Below are 22,125 nucleotides of genomic sequence, written 5' to 3'. Positions count from 1 at the left end.
TTATTATTTCCAGAAGACCAATAAATACATTTAAAAATCGCCCCCAATTACAAGGCTAATAGCTTTTCTGGGAACAATTATATTTGAGAAAGAACTCCATTAGCTTGGGATATACCTCTCATGTATCATTCTTTTGATATCGTCGTCTGTGTAGAAGGCCAGGGGAGGAACACTTCTCCCATTTTGCAGATTTAAGGGAGACTGAAGGCAGCTGTTTCTTGCACATGTGATTTGAGAGGCTGAGATTGTGGGCAAGGACTCAAATGCTTTCTCAGCCTCCTTTCCACCGTTGTGACGTATGACAATACCTGTCTTTCATCTCACATGGTTCACGCGTGCGCATGTTCACTGGCCGTCCACCCAGCAGCTTTCACGTGCCGGGCGCTGCAGAGGGTGAGAGAGAAGGCCCTGCCTGGTAGACCGAATGCTCTGGAGGGAGGGAGGTGGGCAGTGGTTAGAGCATGTAGAAGAAGGCAGGAAGGGTGACAGGTGGAGGCGGGGGATGGGTAGGAGTAGGCACACTTGGGCAGCGGGGACCAGGAAGGTCTGTCTGAGAAGGTGACATTCCAGTGGAAACCAGTGCTGCGAGGCCCTCAGTGGAGATCTGGGGTGAGGGTGTCTGTCACAGGCAGACGTGGCAAGTGCAAAGGCCCTGGGGTGGCAGCAAGCTCTGTGTGGCTGAGTTGGGGTAGCACAGGAGGGTGGCACAGGCTGTACTCTACTCAGAGTTTACCCTGAGAGCCAAGCGGACACCACTGGGGTTTGGGGCAGGGGTCCAAAGGATCTGTGTCTTTTTAGAGAGGACCCCGTGACTGCCCAACAAGGTTCCCCTAGAAACAGGGTGGGGGCAGAGGGGAAATGAGGTGACAGGACAAAGCGTATTTCTAGAGCGAGGCAGGCCTTGCTGCTGGTTTGGGTGGGGAATGTGCAGGAGGTGACAGGAGGGGCCATTCACTGAGGTGCAGGTGACAGGTGTGCAGGTTGAGGGGTGGTCAGGGAATCAGGACCTGGTAGACCAGCAGCATCTTCAAACTGCCCCTCGGGTGGGAGAAACCCTTGCCCAGGGCCCGTGGTCCTGGTCATCACCTTCCTTAAGTGCTCCCTTACTAAGGAAGGGTCCCTCCCACTGTCCAGAAGATGGTGACCCCCCAGCCCCAGTCTTGGTGTGGGCCGTGGTCAGCTCACAAGTACGTGGCTCTCACGGTGCATGGGAGACCTCGGCAGGTGGTCGTTGCTAAGTGGCGACTATAACGAAGTTCTTCCGTCCCAACTACTTGTCTGTGGGAGCAGGGTTTCCTGCACTCACATCTGTAAAAACGAAGGGTAGGAACAGAGTTGAATCAAATTTCATGATACGTGACTGGATTGGCGGAAAGGTCCTATTTATCTCATTAAACCCAGCTTCTGTGCTAGGTGACTGTTTACCAGTGTGGGCAGTATTTCCCTTTTGATCAGTGGTGTCCCAGTTATTGAAACGATAGCGTAGTCCAGGAGAAATTAGCACAAACTCACGGTCATAGGAAATCAAGACTAATTTGATCTGTATGCGTAAACGGTGATCAATAGTCATTTCAAGCACAAACATAACACATTGGGTTTAACATCTGTGGTGATGGAAACAGACGATGGTAAAGACAGAAGCGCCGTGAGCCTCCTGACAGATGAAGAGCTTGTCCACATGCCTTGTGACCGGATGGCAGTGGGTATCACGCTGTGGTGTTTCGATTCCAATAGATGTGTTTAGAAGAGCCACATAGCAGTTTTATTTTAAGAAGTTAATATTCATAATATGCTGGAGATTACGTCCCTTGCAGCTGTTTAAAGTAAGGCTGAGCAGCTTACACTGTCAGCTGAAGGGCAGGAAATAGCATTTTGTAAAACACTTTTGTGGGACTGTTGGCAAAGAGGTCGGTCATGGAACCATGTGTCAGATGGGCTCAGGGGCCTGGGTGGACTCGGGCATGGGAGGTGATGGCGGGTAAAGGCCGGATCTGGATGGAGAAAGGACCGAAGGGCCGGCCTGGGCTGCCCCACCGTGGCGGCTTGAGATGGGAGCACAGAGGGGCCTCGGGAGGAGCAGCGGTTGGGATGGGAAGACCAGGAGACCTCGCAGGAAAGGGTTTCCAGGGGGAGGGGGTGAATGCTGCCTAGGGGATGAAGGGGAGGCAGTCCACAGTGGAGGGCTTTGGTGGAGCCAGGAGGGCAGGTCTTCCCATTCAAGAGAGAAGCCGCCAGAGTCCTTCCCAGGACTTCTGCAATGAAAGGAGACAGAAGTGCGGCATTAGAGCCACAGGTAAAGCTTCTTTGTTTTCACGAGTGAGCTCTGTTGAAGGCTGGTGTGAATAACCCAGGGGCGTAACTCTGCAGCAGAGACAGGTGTGTAATAAGGGAGGTGCAGGTGGGGCGGGGCCTCCCGGGGAGACGTGGCTGCAGTGTGCCTGTGTGGTGAGTGACAGGTGTGGCCAAGAGGGCTTTGGAGAGGAGGGGCCATTTGGATTAGGTTTTAAAGGTTAGGTAGGAGTTTGGCAGGTGGAGGGAGCTTCTGGAGGAGGAAACAAGAGGAAGGGGTCGTGGAAGCTGGGAGGCTGGTCATGGATGGTTTGGGGTGGTGAGGAACCTGTCGCTGTCACAGGGCAGGGGACAGCTCAGGGTCACAGTGGGGGCCCAGTTGAAGCCTTTCATCCTAATAGCATCTGAGGAAGCCCAACCCTGGATGCTCCCCTGGAGTCTCCCAGAGCCTGTGGGGTCATGTTTCCGCAAACTTACAGCAAATTGAAGCGTGGGCTTCCCAGACATGACGGCTTTCTTTACCTGAGAGGTGCTGGGTGTTAGGGCTCCGTTTGACTTGTTTTCAATGTTCAGCACCATCTGCGTCTCCAGCTTAAGCGCTGAAATATCGCAGGTACCATCAGCAAACCCTCGATAAATGGCCTTCCACCATGATGAGGCCAGAGGCAGATGTGCTCATTCGAGTGTCCCGAGATCGTGATTCGTGTGTAGGGCCTGCAGGGGATGATGTGCCGGAACTGTCACTCCCTGCTCGCTGTCGGGGGGAAGGGACGCTACCTGCTGGACAGAGAGTCTGTCTTGGGGAAGGAGGGTTCCCAGTGCTTTGTAACTCAAGGCCTTTGGCCTTTTGTAAGCTTAAAAATATATATGCTAATTAGTTATAGTAAGTTTGCCTTTTATTGTGACCAAAAACGTAAGTGCAATTTGGTCATATTAGTCGAGAGGTTTACAAAGTCTGTTCTGACCAAGCCGCTGCAATTCTGTTCATTGATCCATTGCTTCCATGCCACCCGCCCCCTCCGCCCCGTCCCTCTGGGCCCCTTTGTCCCGCACATCTGACTTCTCTGGACTTTGTTCTCTGTGGTTTCTCTTTCCACTGTGCTCTCGCCCTTATGCTGAGAATGTGTGAGGATCTTTTCACCACCAAAGGCCCCAGGGTGCCTAGTTTTAAAATATCTTGTCTGTCTCTCAAGGCCTGTTAAGTAAGAATCAGGCCTCACATTCCCCTCTTTTCTTTTTTTTTCTGTTAAGCAAAAGATGATTGCCCGTTGGAGCTCTCATCAGCCTCAGAAGGCCAATTAGCTCAGTTTCCATTTCTGAGACGGCAGAATGCAAACCTCTCTTGCCCCCTTTGCTCAGAAATCCCTCCTGAAGAACCAGATGTGAGAGTCAGAAAAACAGGTGTCATCTTGGGTGAAACTAAGAGGTTCAGAAAGAGGAAACAGAAGAAATTATAAAAGAAATAACACAAGAAAATCTGAGGACTGCAGGACAGGAGAGCCGGGTTGAAAGGGCCACAGCCCGAGCTCGGCACCAAGGCAGACTGTGAGCCTTCAGGGCCCTGGAGCTAAAACAGTCTAAGAGATCTGGGGGGAGGGAGTCACATACAGAGGGTTTGCCTCCTGGAAAGTCATCAGACTCCTCAGCTGGAGCATTGGAAGCTGAAGACGATGGAGTCTCACTTTCAACCTTCCTCAGGAAAACCACCGCGTACCGGGCAAAGCAGCTGGCCCGTGAGATTGGAGCAAAGACATTTGCAGACAGGCAAGTCCTCTCAAGAGATTTACTGCCCAGGCACCATTCTAAGGAAACTACTGGAAAATGTGCTCCCCAGATCAAAGGAGTAAACCAAGAAAACGGAAGCAACGAGGGCTCAGGAAACAAGAGCTCCACACCCAAGAGGACAAACGAATCCCAGGTGACAGTGGAAGGAAGGCCCACACAGCCAGTGTCAGACCTGAAGGGCAGTGGGACAGGAAGGGGCCAACTAGAAAATGAGCAAAAGACACGAAGAGACATTTGCCGAAGAGGATTTACGAGTGGCAAATAAGCACAGGAAAAGGTGTGCAGTGTCATTAGCCATGAGGGAAATGCAGACTAAAGCCACAGAGGTACCACTGCACACGTGTGAGGATGGCTAAAATAAAACACGGTGACACCAGATGCTGCCAGGGACGCCAAGAAACTGGATCTTTCAGACGTTGGCGGTGGGGCAGTTTCTTTAAAAACTAAACATCCACCTCACGTAGGACCCAGTCATTACACTCTTGGGCGTTTATCCCAGAGAAATGTCAACTTATGTCCAAACATACCCGTGCACAATTGTTCATGGCAGCTTTATTTGTCATAGCCAAAAGTGGGGACAAAACAGGCTCCTTCAGTAAGTGAGTGGTTAAACTCACATCATGGAGCGAGAAGCAGTAAAAGGGCTGAACTACTGAGACATGTGGACAACCCAGGGACGTTATGCTGAGGGAAGAAAAAAGCCAGTCTCACAAGGCCACATACCGTGTGGTCCCATTTATATGACACTCTTGAAATGATAACATTTGTAGAGTTGGAGAACAGATTAGTGGTTGCTAGGGGTTAGGGATGGTCAGGGGACAGGGTGTGACTATAGAGGGGCACATGAGGGAAGTCTTTTCAGTGATAGAACGTTCCTGAATCTGGATTGTGGAGGTCGTCCCATGAGCCTTCACCTGTGATGAGAAGACACTGAATTACGTGCACACGCACAGTGCCAAGGTCAATATCCTGGTTTTGAGAGTGTGCTGTAGTTACGCTCTCAAACTGTGTATGTGATATACATAGTTATGTAAGATATAACCCTTGGAGAAAACTGAGTGAAGGGTTCAGGGGACCTTCCTGTGCTATTTTTGAAACTTCCTGTAATTATTTCAAAACTCAAGATCTAGGAAGTATTCCATGTGTGGCTTACCTTACATTTCTGTTGAGACCACTGCTTTGGCCACTGACAAGGAGGGACTTCTAAGTCATCTGGGCCAAGAGCAAACTTGCAGGCCCTCAGCCTCCATCACCTCTGTCCTTTATCCGTCCCCTTCCATCACATAGGCAGGCCAGGGACGGCCTGGGAAGGCCCAGTCAGATCAACAAACAAGCGATAACCTTCGTTTCATACTTATATCAACAACCTTCTTGAAAGCGCCTTTTTCTTTGAGTTATTTTAAGCTACGTGTCTTTTAAAATTGTGAAGTTTTCACTTTCCAGTGTTTCAAAACTGATTGTTTTTTCTAAACCCCAGCTTCTGCAGATCACACTTAAAAATAATCCTTATCGGCACTTCCCTGGTGGTCCAGTGGTTAAGACTCCTTGCTTCCACTGCAGGGGGCACTGCAGGGTTCAATCCCTGGTTGGGGAACTAAGATCCCACGTGCCACGCAGCAAGGCGGGAAAAAAAAAATCCTTTTCACCTTGTATGCACCAGGACAGCTACTGTCAAAAAACCCAGAAAATAACAAGCGTTGGCGAAGGTGTGGAGGGAATGGAAGATGGTGCAGCTGCCATGAAAAGCAGTATGGTGGTTCCTCAGAAATTAAATGTAGAATTACTGTATGATCCAGTAAGTCCACTTCTGCGTATAGACCCAAAAGAGTCGAAGGCAGAGACCCGAAGAGGTATTTGCCCCTTGTTCATAGCGGCTTCATTCACTGTAGTTAAAACGTGGAAATGACCCAAGTGTCTATTGACAGGTGAATAACGATAGGGTGTTATTCAGCCTTTAATAGGAGGGCCATTCTGACACACAGTCCAATGTAGATGAACCTTGAGGACGTGATGCTGAGTGAGACAAGCCTGTCTCAGAAGGAGACACTGTCCGACCACCTACAGGAGGTACTTTGAGGACTTGGAATCTGAGCGATCGTTGTGGTAAAGAGTGTTCTGTCCCACGTTTGGTGTATGGTTCCCCTTCCAGGACCTGTTTCCCGGGGAATCTGGATCGAGCTGGTCTGTGCTGGGACGTGGGGGAGGCTCGTCTTACCCTCTCTTTCCTCTCCAGGTGGTGTTTGACCAGCGGCAGGCTGGGGAACACTCCCAGCGGCAGGCGATCTGTGGAACTGCACTGTTTTTATAGAAAATTTGTGTGAAACTGACAACAGACCAATGAGGTTTCTGGGCCGTCTGAGCTGAGGGTGGCGGCAGGGTGTCTGCCTGCATCCAAGTTCTGGGTGATGAATGTTCGCAGCCGTAGGAGGTCCCTGACCACCTGCCTGAGAACCAGACTCGGCCTCCCGTGGCCCTCAGAGCACTAGGCAGGGAAGCTGGGAGTGGCCCGGAGTTCGTTTTTGGCACGTGAGCTGCCGCCGGCTTCCAGGCGGAGGTGCGGCCGGGGAGCTGGGTGTACATGTGGGACCCCGAGTAGGGTCACCAGTGTCCACGTGGTATTAGCAGCAGCCACAGAAGCAGGTGTGACTGCCTGGGAAGAGGGTGCAGCACGAGGAGGGATGAGAAGGGGCCGGTGCGGAGCCCATGGGAGCTAAGACAGCGACCGGGTGGCAGAGGAGGATACCCCAGGGGCCGGAGCACCGCGAGAGAGCAGCTCGGGGCGGTTGGCTGGGAGAGGAGTGGCTGTGGAGGAGAGGAGAGCAGTCAGCCACATCCGGTGTGACCCAGAGGTCAAGTGAGGTGAAGAAAAAGCTGTTTAGTGGACTTGGCATGCGTCCAAGGCCAGCTTTGGGGGCAGGACGCAGAGTCAGCGGAAGAGGAGGACCTGGGAAGAGTGTGTCGGCACCATTTACAAATAGCTTTAGTATGAACACACAAAACAGTGGACCCGCAGGCAACGGCCGACCGCACGAGTCCATCACCAGCTCAGCTGCTGTCGCCCAGGTCTGACTGCCCCCTCCACCCCGTCCAGGACTCCCCACCGGTAGGACCTCGAGGCAAACCCTTTTCACATCATTGCGTTTGTAAATATTTCAGTCTGTGTCTCTACAGGAGAAGGACTCTAAAAATAACCACAATACTGTTACCCACCTAAAACATTTAACACTGGTTCCTTAACATGGTCAAAATCTGGTCAGATATCCAGTCGGTGTTCAGATATCCAGTGGTCCGATAAAAGTCATGTGTGCTTTATTCCACCAGGATCCGGACCATTCCCATGCATTGCGCCGGAAGTTGCTTTTGAACTCCAGTGATTTGATTTCACTGATTTTGATGAGATCACTGTAGGTTCCCTGGTGGTTATAAGAAAGAACACAGAGAGATCCGTGTATGCTTCATCCAGTTTCCCCCAGTGGTACCGTCTTGCACAACTCCAGTACCGGGTGGCAGCAGGGATGGTCACCTTGACGCAGTCCAGATACAGAATGTTCCAGCCCCTCAAGGAGCCCCCTGGTGCCCCCTTATAGCCTCCCCCTCTTTCCTCCCACCCCTCTCCCTCCTTTACCCCCACCAACCAGTGCTCTAGTCCCCTCCTCAATAATTTTGTCATTTCAAGAATGTTATGTGAATGGGGTCATACGGCACGTAACCTCTGAGGACTGGCGTTTTTCACCCAGCAGCACTCTGGGGATTCAAGATCGGTTGTGTGTGTGTCAGTAGTTTCGTGTCTTTAGTTGCTGATCAGTATTCCAGGCTGTGGATGGACCACAGATTAGATTGTTTAACCAGTCACCCAGTGAGGAACTCTGCGTTGTTTCCAGTTTAGGCTCTTAGGAATAAAGCTACCCTCAGTAGTCATGTACAGGTTTTTTGTGGATGTAAGTTTCCATTTCTCTGGGATAACCACCCACCAGTGCCATTGCTGGGTCATAGGCCATGTTGGTTTTATCAGAAACCGTCAAATGGATTTCTACTCCCACCAGCGAACACAGATGCCCCAGTCCCCTCATCCCCACCGGCATCCCGCCATTCTGAAAGGTGTGGAGTGGTGTCCTTGCGGTTTCTACTTGCGTTTCCATGGCAGCTAATGACATTGGACATCTTTTCATGTGCTTATTTGCCGTTCCAGTGTTTTTGTTGATGAAATGTCTATTCATGTCTTTTGTCCATTTTCTAATTGGCTTGTTTGCATTTTTACTATTGGGTTTTGAGAGTTCTTTGCATATTCTGCATATGGTTACGTGGTTTGCAAAAATGTCTCCTGGTCTTTACATTGTTCATCCTCTTAACAACATCTTCTGTAGAGCAAAAATGTTAAATTTTGGTAAAATCCCATTTATCAATTTTCCTTTAGTAAACTATGATTTTGGTGACAAGTCTAAAAACTGGCTAGTTCTAGATCTCAAAGATTTTCTCCTGTTTTTCTAAAAAAAATTTACTGTTTTATGTTTTAAGTCTCTGATCCATTATGAATTAATTTTTGTGTGAGATGTGAGGTCACAGTTCTTTTTTTTTTTTTTCTGCCTCTGCATGTCCAGTTGCCCCAGCACCGTTTGTTGAAAAGACCATCCTTCCTCCACTGAGCTGCTTTTCCCCTTTGTCCAAAATCAGTCGAGCATATTTCTGTGAGTCTGTTCTCCATTTCCATTGATATGTGTGTCTATCCCTCTACCAATACCAAAGTCCTTATTACTGTCCTTTATAATTAAGCTTGAACCAGGTAAACTGATTTCTCTCACTTTAGTCTTCTTTTTCAGAATTGTTCTTAACAGTTGTAATCATGGGGGCTGCCGAGTAAACCTCAGGTGTCACAGAGAGCATCTGCCCCAGATCTCCCCTTGCTCCCCATTTCCCACCAAGTTACACACAGATACTCCTGGTCTAAGCCTAACCGACCCTCATGACAAATCTCGTTTCCTGACATGATTGCTGTGGTCCCCCAGTGCTTTTTGCAGTAGTAATCATGTAAGTGTTAAAAAGATTGAAGGTTAAGCGCAGTTCTCAGACTTGAGCCACATCAGGATAACCTGGAGGTTTGCAAATACACAGAGTGCAGGGCCCCAGCCCAGCAGGTCTGGGGAGGGGCCCAAGAATTCACATTTCTGAGAAATTCCCAGGTGCTGCTGGTGCTACTGTTTGATGGTCCAGGGACCACACTGAGTACCACTGATATAAGTAAGTTTCCCCAGGATCGGTGGTTAAAATGGCTGAATATCACACTTTGAATATTTTTCTGTCATTTTCCCTACAACAGTACTATTTACAATCCCTTGGTCTGAGATTTCTTACATGCTGCAGAAGTCTGGAGACTGGACTTCCCTTCTGCAAAGGAGCATTCTGCACACCAGAGGGATTTTGCCAGCACAGCACAGACTTCAGGAGGCTCCTTTATAAAAGTTATTTATGACAAACCCACAACCAACATAATACTCAACAGTGAAAAGCTGAAAGACTTCCTGCTAAAATCTGCAACAAGACAAGGGTGTCCACTCTCACCACTTCTGTTCAACATAGTATTGGAAGCCCTAGCCATAGTACTCAGACAAGAAAAAGAAATAAAAGATATCCATACTGGAAGGGAAGAGGTAAAGTTGTCATTATATGCAAATGACATGATACTATATAGAAGACCCTAAAGGTGCCACACAAAAACTACTAGAACTGATAAACGAATTCATCAAAGTAGCAGGATACAAGGTTAACAAACAGAAATCTGTTGCATTTCTTCACACTAACAGTGAAATATTAGAAAGGGAAAGTAAAAAATGAACAATCTCTTTTAAAATCGCATTCCCCCCCCAAAAAAAAAATACGTAGGAATAAACCTGATCAGGGAGGTGGAAGACTTATATGCTGAGAACTATAAAACATTGATAAAGGAAATTAAAGATTATTTAAAGAAATGGAAAGATATCCCATGCTCTTGGATTAGAAGAATTAATATTGTTAAAATGGCCATACTACCCAAAGCAATCTACAGATTAATTGTCCCTACCAAATTACCTGTGACATTTTTCACAGAACTAGAACAAATAATCCTAAAATTTATATGGAACCATAAAAGATGCAGAATTACCAAAGCAATCCGGAGCAAAAAGAACAAAGCTGGAGGCATAACTCTCAGACTTCAGATAATGCTACAAAGCTACAGTAATCAAAACATCATGGTATTGGCACAAAAACAGACATATGGATCAGTGGAACAGAAGAGAGAGCCCAGAAATAAACCCATACACCTATAGTCAATTAATCTCAACAAAAGAGGCAAGAGTATACAATGGAGAAAAGACAGTGTCTTCTGCTGGTGATGTTGGGAAAGTTGGGCAGCTACATGTAAATCAGTGAAGTTAGAACATACCCTCACACCATTCACAAAAATAGAATGGCTTAAAGACTTAAATATAAGACATGACACCATAAAACTCCTAGAAGAGAACATAGGCAAAACATTCTCTGACAGAAACCATAGCAGTGTTTTCTTAGTCTCCCAAGGCGGTAGAAATAAAAGCAAAAATAAACAGATGGGACCAATCAAACTCATAAGCTTTTGCACAGCAAAGGAAACCATAAACACAACGAAAAGACAACCTATGAAGTGGGAGAAAATATTTGCAAACGATGCGACTTGATTTCCAAAATACACAAACAGTTCATACAAGTCAGTAACAAAAAAACAAACAAACCAATCCAAAAATGGGCAGAAGACTTAAATAGACATTTCTCCAAAGAAGACATACGGATGGCCAACAGGCACATGAAAGGATGCTCAACATCGCTAATTATTAGAGAAATGCAAATCAAAACTACAATGAGGTACCACCTCACACCAGTCAGAATGGCCATGATTAAAAAGTCTACAAATAACAGATGCTGGAGAGGGTGTGGAGAAAAGGGAACCCTCTTGCACTGTTGGTGGGAATGTAAATTGGTACAGCCACTATGGAGAACAGTATGGAGGTTCCTTAAAAAACTAAAAATAGAGCTACCATATGACCCAGCAATCCTGCCCCTGGACATATATCCGGAGAAAACTCTAATTTGAAAAGATACATGCACCCCAGTGTCCACAGCAGCACTATTTACAGTAGCCAAGACATGGAAGCCTTGAGAGGCCAGACCAGAGGCAGGCACAGGGGAGGCGGCCACACTGGGCCACGGAGAAGGCCAGAACGGTTCCCTTTGTCCGCACCCTCTGATGCTGCCACCTTTGTAAGCAGTTTGAGGGCTCCCTTAAGAGCCCACTGTTCTTGTAGAACTTCCTTGACTGTGAGCTGGTGTTGGTGGGTAGAGTGGGTTCCTGCTGATGGGCGGACGGCTCTCAAGCTCCTGGGGGCACCTCAGCAGCTCACGAAAGCGGGTTTTCACGTGTTTCCTCTGCCTCTTTGTCCCTCTTCTCCTTTTGCTCCGTGACCAGCCGTTGCCCCTGTTCCAGACTGGCCCCTGACCCCACCTGTGGAGCCCATCAACCAGGAAACACCAAGTTAAACGTGCTGAGGCCACATGAGGCATCTTGTAATGTAAAGGGGTGTCCCCAGGAACAGAAAAAACTGTGCTGTGTTTGGGGAAAAAATATGCCCTGGTTGTCGATCCTTGGCATTTTAGGGGCAAATTGGAAACGCCATCTCTCTGCCTTGTTTCCTTATAACTAATTCACTCTTCTGTGGTGGACCTTTCAACTAATCACGTGTTCAGCAAATCAGTTTTCATTGGGACTTTGCATTTGTCTGCTATTCATTCTTCTCAAGCTCCCGGGGTGGAAATGGGGCAGAGGGCGTGTGGAATCGGCATTCGTGGAGCGCCGGCCTGTGTACTTCCCCAGAAAGGTACCTAGTGATACACTCGGGCTTGGCTAGGAGTGGGATGCAGGAAGGATGTGTTGAGTTAGCTTAATTGGGGGTGGAGGGGTGGGAGGGAAGAGGAACGATTATTGAGTGGCACATACGGGGTGTGTCTCACTTTATGCTCCCCCCCAAAACTACATGAGGTGGGCATTTTCATTTCCATTTTATAGATCAGGAATCTGAGGCCCCATCTGAACATGTCCAGATTGCCCACGAATATGCAGGGGGCCTGAGCACAGCCGCTTGCTGTGGAGGTGAACCTCAAGGTTGAATAGGAGATAGAAGTGACCAGTTGTGATAAAGGTTTTGTGGAGAGCAGGCGGGCTCTCCTCCATGATGTCAGGCAGTGCTTAGTCCCCCCAAGAGAAATTCGGTGTCACGCACAGGTTAGCAGGTGGAAGAAAATGGAGGTCACGTGTGATGTGATTGCCCCGGAGGAAGTCATAGTCCCATGAGGGAGGAAAAAATAGAAGTGGCAGTGAGAAAACGGGCTTTTTAAAATAGTGGTGTATTTATTTTACAACTGGAAATGGATGGCTGATATGAAAGATGAAAGCCTGAGTTCATGAAGACGTCCTAATTCAGAGCCATTCACATCAATGGCTTATGAAAAAGCATCATTCTCGGTTAGAAAACATTTCAGGGCCCCCACGCGAACCCACGATAAAGGGGACCCTGCTGCCTGTTGCCTTTAAAGCACAAAGTCAGGGACTTCCCTGGCGGTCCAGGGGTTAGGACTCCACGCTTCCACCGCCAGGGGCCCGGGTTCAATCTCTGGTCGGGGAACTAAGATCTCGCAAGCCACGTGGCAGGACCAATAAAATAAAATAAAAAATTTCTTAAAAAGCACAAAGTGGGCTTCCCTGGTGGCGCAGTGGTTGAGAGTCCGCCTGCCGATGCAGGGGACACGGGTTCGTGCCCCGGTCCGGGAAGATCCCACATGCCGCGGAGCGGCTGGGCCGGTGAGCCATGGCCACTGAGCCTGCACGTCCGGAGCCTGTGCTCCGCAACGGGGGAGGCCACAGTAGTGAGGCCCGCGTACCGCCAAAAAAACAAAAAAACAAACAAAAAACAACAACAACAAAAAAGCACAAAGTAAGTCAGTCCCTACACAGGCTCGAGGGGGCCATTAGCAGGGACTGTCTTTAAAAACGCCAATGGAAAAGAATCTGAAAAAGAATGTAACTGAATCACTTTGCGGTACAGCAGAAATGAACACAACACTGTAAATCAACTGTACTTCAATTCTAAAAATGCCTTTGGCCAAAGCTGATCACTAACGCGGCGCTCTGTCCTGACAGGTGGTGGTGATGGCTGAAGATGGGAACGAGGAGATCATGTTCATCTGTAAGTGGCCCGTGGCCCGTCCTCACCATGGAAGGCAAAGCCACGTCCACGCTTGGTTTCTGTAGTAGAGAAGAGCTCTCTCCTTTAGACGGGGTCTTACTTGTTTTAAGAACCGCGATTTATTACACGAGAAACGTGCTGCCGGGTACCGTTTTAAAAGGAGCATCTTTCTGAGAACTCCCGGCAAAGGGCACTCGGAGGGTTGGCAGTTGACTCAGATACGTAACCCCGGGTTTTAGAAAGAGGCTCACAACCTGTTAGATTTATGATAAACGGGTTAAGTTGGTGAATTTTCATTTACGCTCGTTCCCTGGGGACACCCCTGTCCTCTGTCCCCATGGAGGTGGCTTGGCCTACTTTGCAGCATGTCGAGGAGCAGGGTTTCCTCCTGGGGGCGCACGTCCTGCGTTGCGCTCTTTTTGCGTTCGTGGGGAGCACTGTCGCTTACCCCCAGGCCGCGCGATGCTCTGTGGGCGTCTCCCTCCCCACTCAGCGCCCCCTCTGACGCTGGGTTGTTTGTTTGCAGGGTGTGAAGACTGCAGCCAGTACCACGACTCTGAATGTCCCGAGCTGGGCCCAGTGGTCATGGTCAAAGACTCCTTTGTGTTAAGCAGGGCGAGGTAAGTGACCGTCTTGAGCTGCTTTTATCGTCCTGCCTGTCAAACAGGGTTTTCGGCATGTCACCTGCTGCAAGAGCCTGGTGGCCTGGGTGTCTACGAAAAGGGGGGGGAACAGCAAAAGAAGAAGTGGGAGAGACTTCGGTGAGAAGGGCTGTCCTCACGTTTGAGGCCGTCCGAAATCTCCGTCCCACCGTGAGCTGAGTCTCCTGCCGCCAGGATGAGCGGAGGCTGGTTGCAGACACTTCAGGGTCAATGTCTTTTATCTAGTTCCTGGTTCAGCTGATGGGCTGGGTCGGTTTATGCGTTGAGCGGCCATGGCCGAGCTTGTTCTGTCTCCCCTGTGGTCCGAGCCCAGGCCTGCCGTCTAACAGGCGCCCACTGTGGGCAAGGGGCGGGGATGCGGGCAGCCAGGCAAAGGTGTGGCAGCTTCTGGACGAGCACCTAGATCTGGTGAGGGGGCTCCGTGGCTCTGCCAGTGCACGTTTCCCTGGGGGGGAGGGGCACAGCCCCACCTACCACGTAGTAGCTGTTTGAACCCGGACGAGACGTGTTCCTGTCTGCACCTCAGTTGCCTCATCTGTGAAGTGGAGAGAATAACTACCCCTTGGAAAGTTGCTGTGATCGTTACACCTGATTCAGGGCCCGGCTTGTAGTGGCACTAAAATTGTCATCTAATCAACGCAGTTCCTAGAAGCTGCCCAACTGGTTTTCCCAGCCTCTTTATTTCCTTGTCTTACTGTTGCTTCCCTGCACAAAGCAGAGATTACTAATTTCGCTTGAAGTACAGATCTGATGAGCTCTCTTCCAAAAACCTTCAGTGGTTGCCTGTCGCCCACAAAGTTCCCGTGGGAGCCATCGGTCCCTCTATGATAGGTTCCTCGTCTCAGCCCCCCTGCTCGCTCCTGGGAGGGGTGTGTGCTCCAGGCGCCCTGGGGGTCCGCCCCACTCCCGACGTGGGCCAGGCTGGCCCTGGCCTTCACGCAGGGCCCCAGCCCACATGCCTTCCCGCTGGCACGCGTGCCCCATCCTTGATATTCTGAGTTTACTTAGAAAGGCCACATCCTCGATGAAAGCGGCCCAGTGCGGCCTGGCTGGAAGCGCTTTGCTGGTCTTTGGAATGCGGTGGCAGTTCTCGTCTTCCCCGTGGTACTCTACACGCGGCCCCTCTTTGTGGTCTCTCTGTGGTCCTCCTCTCTCTGGTGGCCGATTGAAGCCCACACTTAGGATGTGTGTGTGTGTGTGCGTGTGTGCGCGCACACACACGCATCGGCTCTGTCTCCTGGGCGGGGATTTTAAACGCATCCTTGAGTCAACGCCCCTCTATCGCCCACTCTGGGGGCCAGTGAGAGCGACCTTTTCCGTCACCCTAACGCTCTTGTCCCCTGGTGTGGGTGGCACCTCGGTCAGTGGATGCCTGGGGCCGAGAGTCTCTTGCTTTGTTCTATTTCTAGGTCGTCCCTTCCCTCCAACCTGGAGATCAGACGCCTGGAAGATGGAGCTGAGGGGGTGTTTGCTGTGACCCAGCTCGTCAAGCGCACGCAGTTTGGCCCATTTGAGTCGAGGAGAGTCGCCAAATGGGAGAAGGAGTCTGCGTTTCCATTGAAGGTAAAAGCTGGGGCCAGTGGGGGAGGCAGAACCCCTGCTTTGTGACCTTCCTCGTGCAGATGGGGCAATGCCCGCTGAGCTCCAGTGATTCATAAATGTCTTAGAAACAGCTCTAGGTATTATAGTTCTGCTGAATTTCCAAGACAATGTTCAGATTTTTTTTTAGTTTGTTCTTATATCACAAGAGCATCAGAGTTAAGTTAGTATTTTGCAAGACATTAAAGAGAGTCTGTTTAAAACATCTGCAAGAGTAGATCCCCAGTGCAGGCTTTAGGAGGGGAGCTTTCTGTGGATTTTTGCAGGAGTGCGTTAGTGTTTTTGCAGGGGTGCGTTAGTGTTTTTGCAGGAGTGCGTTAGTGTTTTTGCAGGGGTGCGTTAGTGTTTTTGCAGGGGTGCGTTAGTGTTTTTGCAGGGGTGCGTTAGTGTTTTTGCAGGGGTGCTTTAGTATTTTCACACCAGTGCAGAGTGCAGGATACCTTGCAAGGCTCTTTCGAAAGGAAGGTGTCTTGTCGAGGCCTTGATGAGAGGCCAGTGCAAAATTTGGCAGCTCTGAAAAGCACATCAGGCTGGAAAATGACAGCTTTTCTATGACACTGAGAAAACCAAAATGGAAGGAAATCGGTGGGAGGGCTTGGATCACTTAAAGTGAGACCCACGGAGGCGCCGTGAGGCGAGGGACGTGGGTGTCAGTCACAGCTCTGTCCCCGCACCCAGTACGCCCCCAGCCTCAGCCAGCCTTCAAAAACATCTGTGACATAAACAGAGGAACAGGTGCTGGTTGGGCAATGGTTACCCCGAGAGGTGCGCTCTCCTGGAGACCCTTAGCAGAGACCCACGTGTTTCAGGACAGAGGTGATCTAGGTGACCGCGGAGTTCTGCCAGTCCTTGGAGAACTGAGTTTACAAGGCAGATTTCAGCACAGCAGAGCGGAAGGAAAGGCACTTGGTTTGTTTACAAAGAAAGGAAAGAAGGAGACGTTATTTTATGTGAAGGAGTGCGGTAAAGAGGCCTGGGGCTGATGCACGTAATCGCTATGGGCCCGAGGTCGGCCGAGGCCCCTTTGAAAAAGTCCTCTGTGCCTGTTTTGGTTTCTTTCAGCCACTCAGATTCTGAAGGTCTGTGTCTCGTATTGAGTTGTTTCCAGCACAGGCTCAGCGTTGGTTATCTGGGTGCTGGGGGCAGCTTTATGCCCGTGGAGGGAGGGCAAGGGAGCAGTTCCCACACCGGCTCAGGGTCGTTAGGCACCTGGTGGACCCCTCTGCCCCCTCCTCTTGCTTCTGAGGGCTCCATCCTCAAAGGGGGCCTCCAGCTCTTAGCAGTGGGGAGCCCCTACAGGAAAAGCCCAGGAGAGGGGGGAGATTTCTTCCTACAACGAGGAAGCAATGATTGCATCAGAAAATGGCGGACAGGAACCCCCTATTCCATGTGGTTACTTTGAACTTCAAAATATTCAAGCTTCTCCCCCTGGTCCCTGCCTGCAGTTAATGGATAAAGCAGTGGTGCTGCTTTGCAGAGGAGGGCGCAGCTTATAGAGATTGAGGAACTTTGCAACAGAGCCGGGAGAAGAACTTGGGTGTCCTGATGCCCAGATGGGCCATGAGTAGAACTCAGCTGTCCCGATGACACCTGGGCCAGGTATAGAGTTCAGGTGTCCCGATGACGTCTGGAACTGGAGTAGAGCTCAGGTGTCCTGATTCCCACCTGGGCCATGCCTAGAATTGAGGTGTCCCGATGACACCTGGGCCGGGAGTAGAACTCAAGAAGCACCTTCATGCCCACTTGAAAACTGATTAGAACTTGAGTGTCCAGGTTCTACACCTGGACCACCTAGACCTCAGATGTCCTAGTTCCCAGCCGGGCCACGCATAGAGCTCAGGTCTCCTGGTAACTCCTGGCCTAGGAGCAGAACTCAGGTTTCCCCATGCAGCAGAATGCACGCGTGCGGGTGCCCACCTGGACCACGGGTGGAATTAGGCATCCCAGTTCCCACCTGAGCCATGCGGAGAACTAGGGTCTCCCGGTGACACCTGACCTTTTGCTGTGTCTCCTGCTTCCCTTCTGCTTGTGGTCAGCCTGACCTGTTCGGGGGTCTACCTCTGCCCTCCCACCACTGTAAATGCCCAAACATGTCCGTATGGAGCACGGTTTGGCCTCTGATGTGGTGCCGTCCAGACTGGTCACTCAGCAGCCCCCCTTCTCTCACACACACACACACACACGCTGACACGCACACCGGTGGATAACCAGCCCCCGCCCCGGCCCCTCGGCGGGCCGCGCTCACCCCCAGGTGTTCCAGAAGGACGGGCACCCCGTGTGCTTCGACACCTCCAATGAGGATGACTGCAACTGGATGATGCTGGTGCGGCCGGCAGCAGAGCCCGGGCACCAGAACCTGACGGCCTTCCAGCACGGCAGCGACGTGTACTTCACCACCTCGCGTGACATCCCCCCGGGCACCGAGCTGCGCGTGTGGTACGCGGCCTTCTACGCCAAGAGGATGGACAAGCCCATGCTGAGGCAGGCCTGCCCTGGGCTCCATGGTACGTGGGGGCCCCTGTCCCCAGCGCACCTGCCGTCCTGCCACCCCGCAGGGACCCACGGCCCCTTGGCTGCACGCAGCAGCCCGGTGTTAGTGAGAAGAGTCGGGCCGGGCAGGCCCGCGGGCGTGGGGAGCACTGAGGGCTCGGTCCTGACACCACGTGGTGGGTCTGTAGGTCTGCTGGTTGAACATCTGGGTCGAGAAACCGTTAGAAGAGCTTGCCCCAAGCCAGGCGCTTGCTGGCGGGCAGCTCTGCCCCCAGCTCTGCGGCTTCACACGCGTCACTCACCCACCTGGTCCCTGGGGGTCAGGTTGTGGCCCCTGGGTTTGGGCAGAGGGAACGGAGCACAGAGAGGTTAAGGAAGCTTCCCTGAATCACAGTGCAAAGAGTGACGGAATCAGGGTTTGAACCCGGATTCTGGCTCCAGTGCTGGTGCTAGCCACCTTTCAGCAGCCTCTTCCCGGTGGTCGGGGTGTGCGTGTGCATGCGCGTGTGTATACGCATGTGTGTGCCTGTGTAGCATGTGTCGTCAAAGAAAGACCCAGTGGAGTCACGTGTGATTCACCCACATCCTTTTGGAAAAGCAAATCAGAATGCCTGTCCTGCTGACCTGGGGTCGGGGGATCACCGCGTGAAGGGGGCCTTTTCTACCCACGCTCTGGGTCCTCGGGGTGTTCATCCTCACCACCTGGCCTTGAGGGACCACGTGAGGTGGCTCACACGTGGCACTACAACCTGGGAGAGCAGGGCTTTCATACGGCTCCAGCTGGTCCTGCCCGGGGCAGACATGCTTGTTGCTGCCACGAAGATTACTTCCTGTGGCAGGGAGAAGCTGACACTGACTTTCCTTCCGACCCCCGAACAACAGGGTTCTGACAAGGAGATGATCCCTCTTATTATGAGCACCGTGGGGTACAGACAGCTCCGTACAGGCTTGGGAGGTGCTGGTCTGTCCCACGTGGGCATCGTGGCGGAGGTTTGGGAGCTGCTTCCGGTGGGCTCACGTGGCAGTGTGAGAGAGGGAGGGAGGTATCCGTGAGGCATCCCAGACGAAGCACCACAAACCGGGGCTAAAACAAAGGAAACGTGTTGTCTCACAGTCTGGAAGCCTGGAGTCCAAGATGCGGATTTCCCAGCTCTGGTGTTGCCGACAGCCCTCGGCGGTCCTGGAGTGTAGCTGCAGCTCCCCATCCCTGCCTGGGTCTCTCCCTGTGTCTCTGGGTTCTCTCCTTATGAGGACACCAGTCACTGGGTTTAGGACCACCCTCAACCAGTCTGACCCATCTTATCTTGGTTACCTCTGCAGAGACCCTACCCAAAGGTTCCAGGCGGACGTGAATTTCCAGGACCCCTCTTCAGTCCCTGCAGGCTGGCTGGGTGGTGGTGGCCCGTGGAGCCTCTGGGGGGTGCTCTGGGGGTGACAGATGGCTGCAGGCGGGGTCTGGTGGCAGGAGAGGGTTTGCATCTTCGCAGGGATATTTGCAGGGAGACTGGGTTTGACGGCCCTTTATTTTGATAGTAAAGGGGGCAGGAAGAATTTGGAGAGACCCTGCGTTTTTCACCAGACTGCTCTAGCCCCTAGGGTTTGCTAAAACCGGGTACCTGGCCCTGCCCCTGCCCCTGGGAGGCACCTGCAGTGGCACTCCACGGGGTCAGGAGTCATTTTCAAGCACCGAGGTGAGGCCACCTCCCTGGGTGCTGGCCAGGGTCACCAGGATCTTCCTGACCTGGCTTTCTCGTGTCGTCGATTCCTTACCCTGTGCGTGTCCCGGGACCAGCCCAGACTGCACGTCAGGGTTTGGCTTGTAGAGTCTGACCTTGTCAGTTGTGTGCTGGAGGTGGCATGCATGCCCCTCATGGCTCTCAAGGTCAAAGTCAACACAGAGGTCACCTCCCCTTATCAGAGTTCCAGTTGTTGTTGGCTTTTTGCCTCTGGAGGGCTCTTGAATCTGGGGCTGCGTTGGAGAGCATAGATCTTCATGAAATGAGCCCAGGACCGTGTTGTCCAATACCTGCCTCCGGATTCCGTTCTAACCGTTCTCAAGCAGGACACTAGGGTAGCTGGGGCCCCTCCTCTGGGCTTCTGAGAATGTAGGGCGCTGTTCATAACCAGGCAAGCAGCGTGGCCACCCTAAACTAGCTTCTGAATTGGGGAAATAAATAAGCAACTTAGGTACTCGAAAAGTTTAGAAATAGCTTTTATGATCTTTTTCACTTTCTGTTTCGGGACGAATGTCAAGCACATATTTCTTGGCGACGTGATGAAAGTTCCTGACTACTGTTAACTAGCTGCTTAGTTGGGTTCCTTGTTTCTTTTCTTCCTGGGGGAGCCCCCTGCTGAGTGCCCGCTTGGCCCCGGCAGTGCTGCTGGCGCCAGTACCATTGCTGCACCTAGGGACGTGGCAGCCGCCCTAGGACCCCCGCGTTGTCTCCTACCACCCTGGCCTCCTGCCCAGCCCCTTCCCCAAGCCCCTCTCCCCTCCCCTGACGTCCCCTCCTGGCACAGAGAGGCTCTGGAACGCTGCTCCAGCCCCACCCATCCGGGTGCCCAGGGCCCAGGGCGGTCTCAGGTGTGTGTTTTGAACACCTCACCCATCGGCAGCCGTGCGTTGGGAGTACTGGGTTACCGAGTGCCCACTTCCCAGTAACGGGAGCAGATGAGACCTGTGAGGAGAGGCCTGGAAACCCGTGGAAAGCTGGCTTTCTGCAGGATTCTCATTATCCAGATCTGCCAGGTAGGGAGGTGGCTTCCCCTCTGCCCCTCCTGAGATGAGGCCGTTCCCCATCCCGCCTCTGGTCTGGACGCACCCGTGAGATCACACGGGGCCTTTGTGGCCAGCGCTGCACCCTTAGCCCGATGCGGGTGGGTCAGAGCAAGGTGAAGGGGCCTTAGGAACCAGCAGTTTGTTCCAGAAGGGTCCTGAGGGGGCCCGTGGGCAAGGAGCAGTCTGCCTCTACGTTATTTATCAACTTTCTAGGTGAGCATCGGAACTGCCAAGACTCATTAGTTCTCTCTCTTTATGAATCTGCTTCAGACATCCTTGTCATAGATGTTTGCCATAGAGATCGGCCAGTTTGTAGACGGGTAGAGGAGACTTAAATACAGAGGGAAGTGGGTTTCCTTCTTCCTGGCACACTCCTTTCAAAATTAACCCGTTTTTTTTTTCTGGTAGTGGATTTACTTTTCTAATCACGTGTTCTCCTTGAGCTCCCATTAAGGCTGGTTCTTCTTCTTTACACACACCTGGGCCCGTTGGCAGATGCAGGAGGAGGCCCAGAAGCCCAGTGGTCTCAGCGGGCGGGTGCGTGGGGTTCAGGGTCGGCTGCCAGCATCAGAGTTTCAAAATCACCTTTCTAGTGAAAAAAATGAAATATAAGTACATTTCATAACATTTGGGGAACTTTGAAATCACATATAACATCACCATCTTAACGACTCTTAGCATTTTTGATTAGCATTTTCTAATAGTTTTAAAAAACCAGCACTGTGGGCGTGTAGTTAACAAACAATAAAATAGCGATTTTAGGTGGACAGTTCAGAGTTTGGACAAACGTCTGCAGTTGTGTGAGCTCCACCACAGTCAAGATGTAGAACGTTCTCGGCACCCCAGACGGTTCCCTCGTACAGCCCTGGCGGCGAGCATCTACCCTCTGTCCCTGTAGTTCTGCCGTTTCTTTTCCGTTGTTTAAAAAGCCGTGCACTTCTGCGTGGTTGAGGTCTTGCTGTACATGCTGATGTACCACGTCATTGATCTTCATCACACGTTTTGCCGACCGTCCTACTGTGGGCCTTCTCCCTGTCTCTCCACTGCCAGCTCCTGTTTCATTTTGCATAGACACCTCTTTTGCTGGGCGTGTGAGTGGTTGGGATGAAGAATTGCCTTCTGACTGCTGGCTAATTTTTTCTTAAGTCTTTTTTTTTTTTTTTTTTTTTTTGCGGTACACGGGCCTCTCACTGCTGTGGCCTCTCCCGTTGCGGAGCACAGGCTCAGCGGCCATGGCTCACGGGCCCAGCCTCTCCACGGCATGTGGGATCTT

The 22,125-nt window shown here is 51.4% G+C and overlaps 1 protein-coding gene across 6 annotated transcripts in view; it reads left to right on the top strand.

The window, feature by feature from the left end:
* Positions 1-22,125, top strand: part of PRDM15 (PR/SET domain 15) — a 58,871-nt gene that overhangs the window by 1,572 nt on the left and 35,174 nt on the right. For 3 of the 6 annotated variants that reach the window (XM_033418352.2, XM_049710285.1, XM_004286834.3), the window contains 4 exons: positions 13,277-13,322; positions 13,849-13,942; positions 15,394-15,547; positions 17,835-18,087. In XM_033418352.2, the coding sequence (XP_033274243.1) occupies positions 13,286-13,322; positions 13,849-13,942; positions 15,394-15,547; positions 17,835-18,087 (538 nt within the window). In that variant the 5' untranslated portion in view covers positions 13,277-13,285. Of the gene's footprint in view, positions 1-4,817; positions 6,142-13,276; positions 13,323-13,848; positions 13,943-14,421; positions 15,089-15,393; positions 15,548-17,834; positions 18,088-20,660; positions 20,823-22,125 lie in introns of those variants that run through there. The other 3 variants (XM_033418350.2, XM_049710284.1, XM_033418357.2) reach the window with 3 other exon arrangements.

Source organism: Orcinus orca, chromosome 5 (genome assembly GCF_937001465.1).
Source record: "Orcinus orca chromosome 5, mOrcOrc1.1, whole genome shotgun sequence".
NCBI lineage: Eukaryota > Metazoa > Chordata > Mammalia > Artiodactyla > Delphinidae > Orcinus > Orcinus orca.
This window is presented reverse-complemented; position numbering and strand designations above follow the sequence as displayed.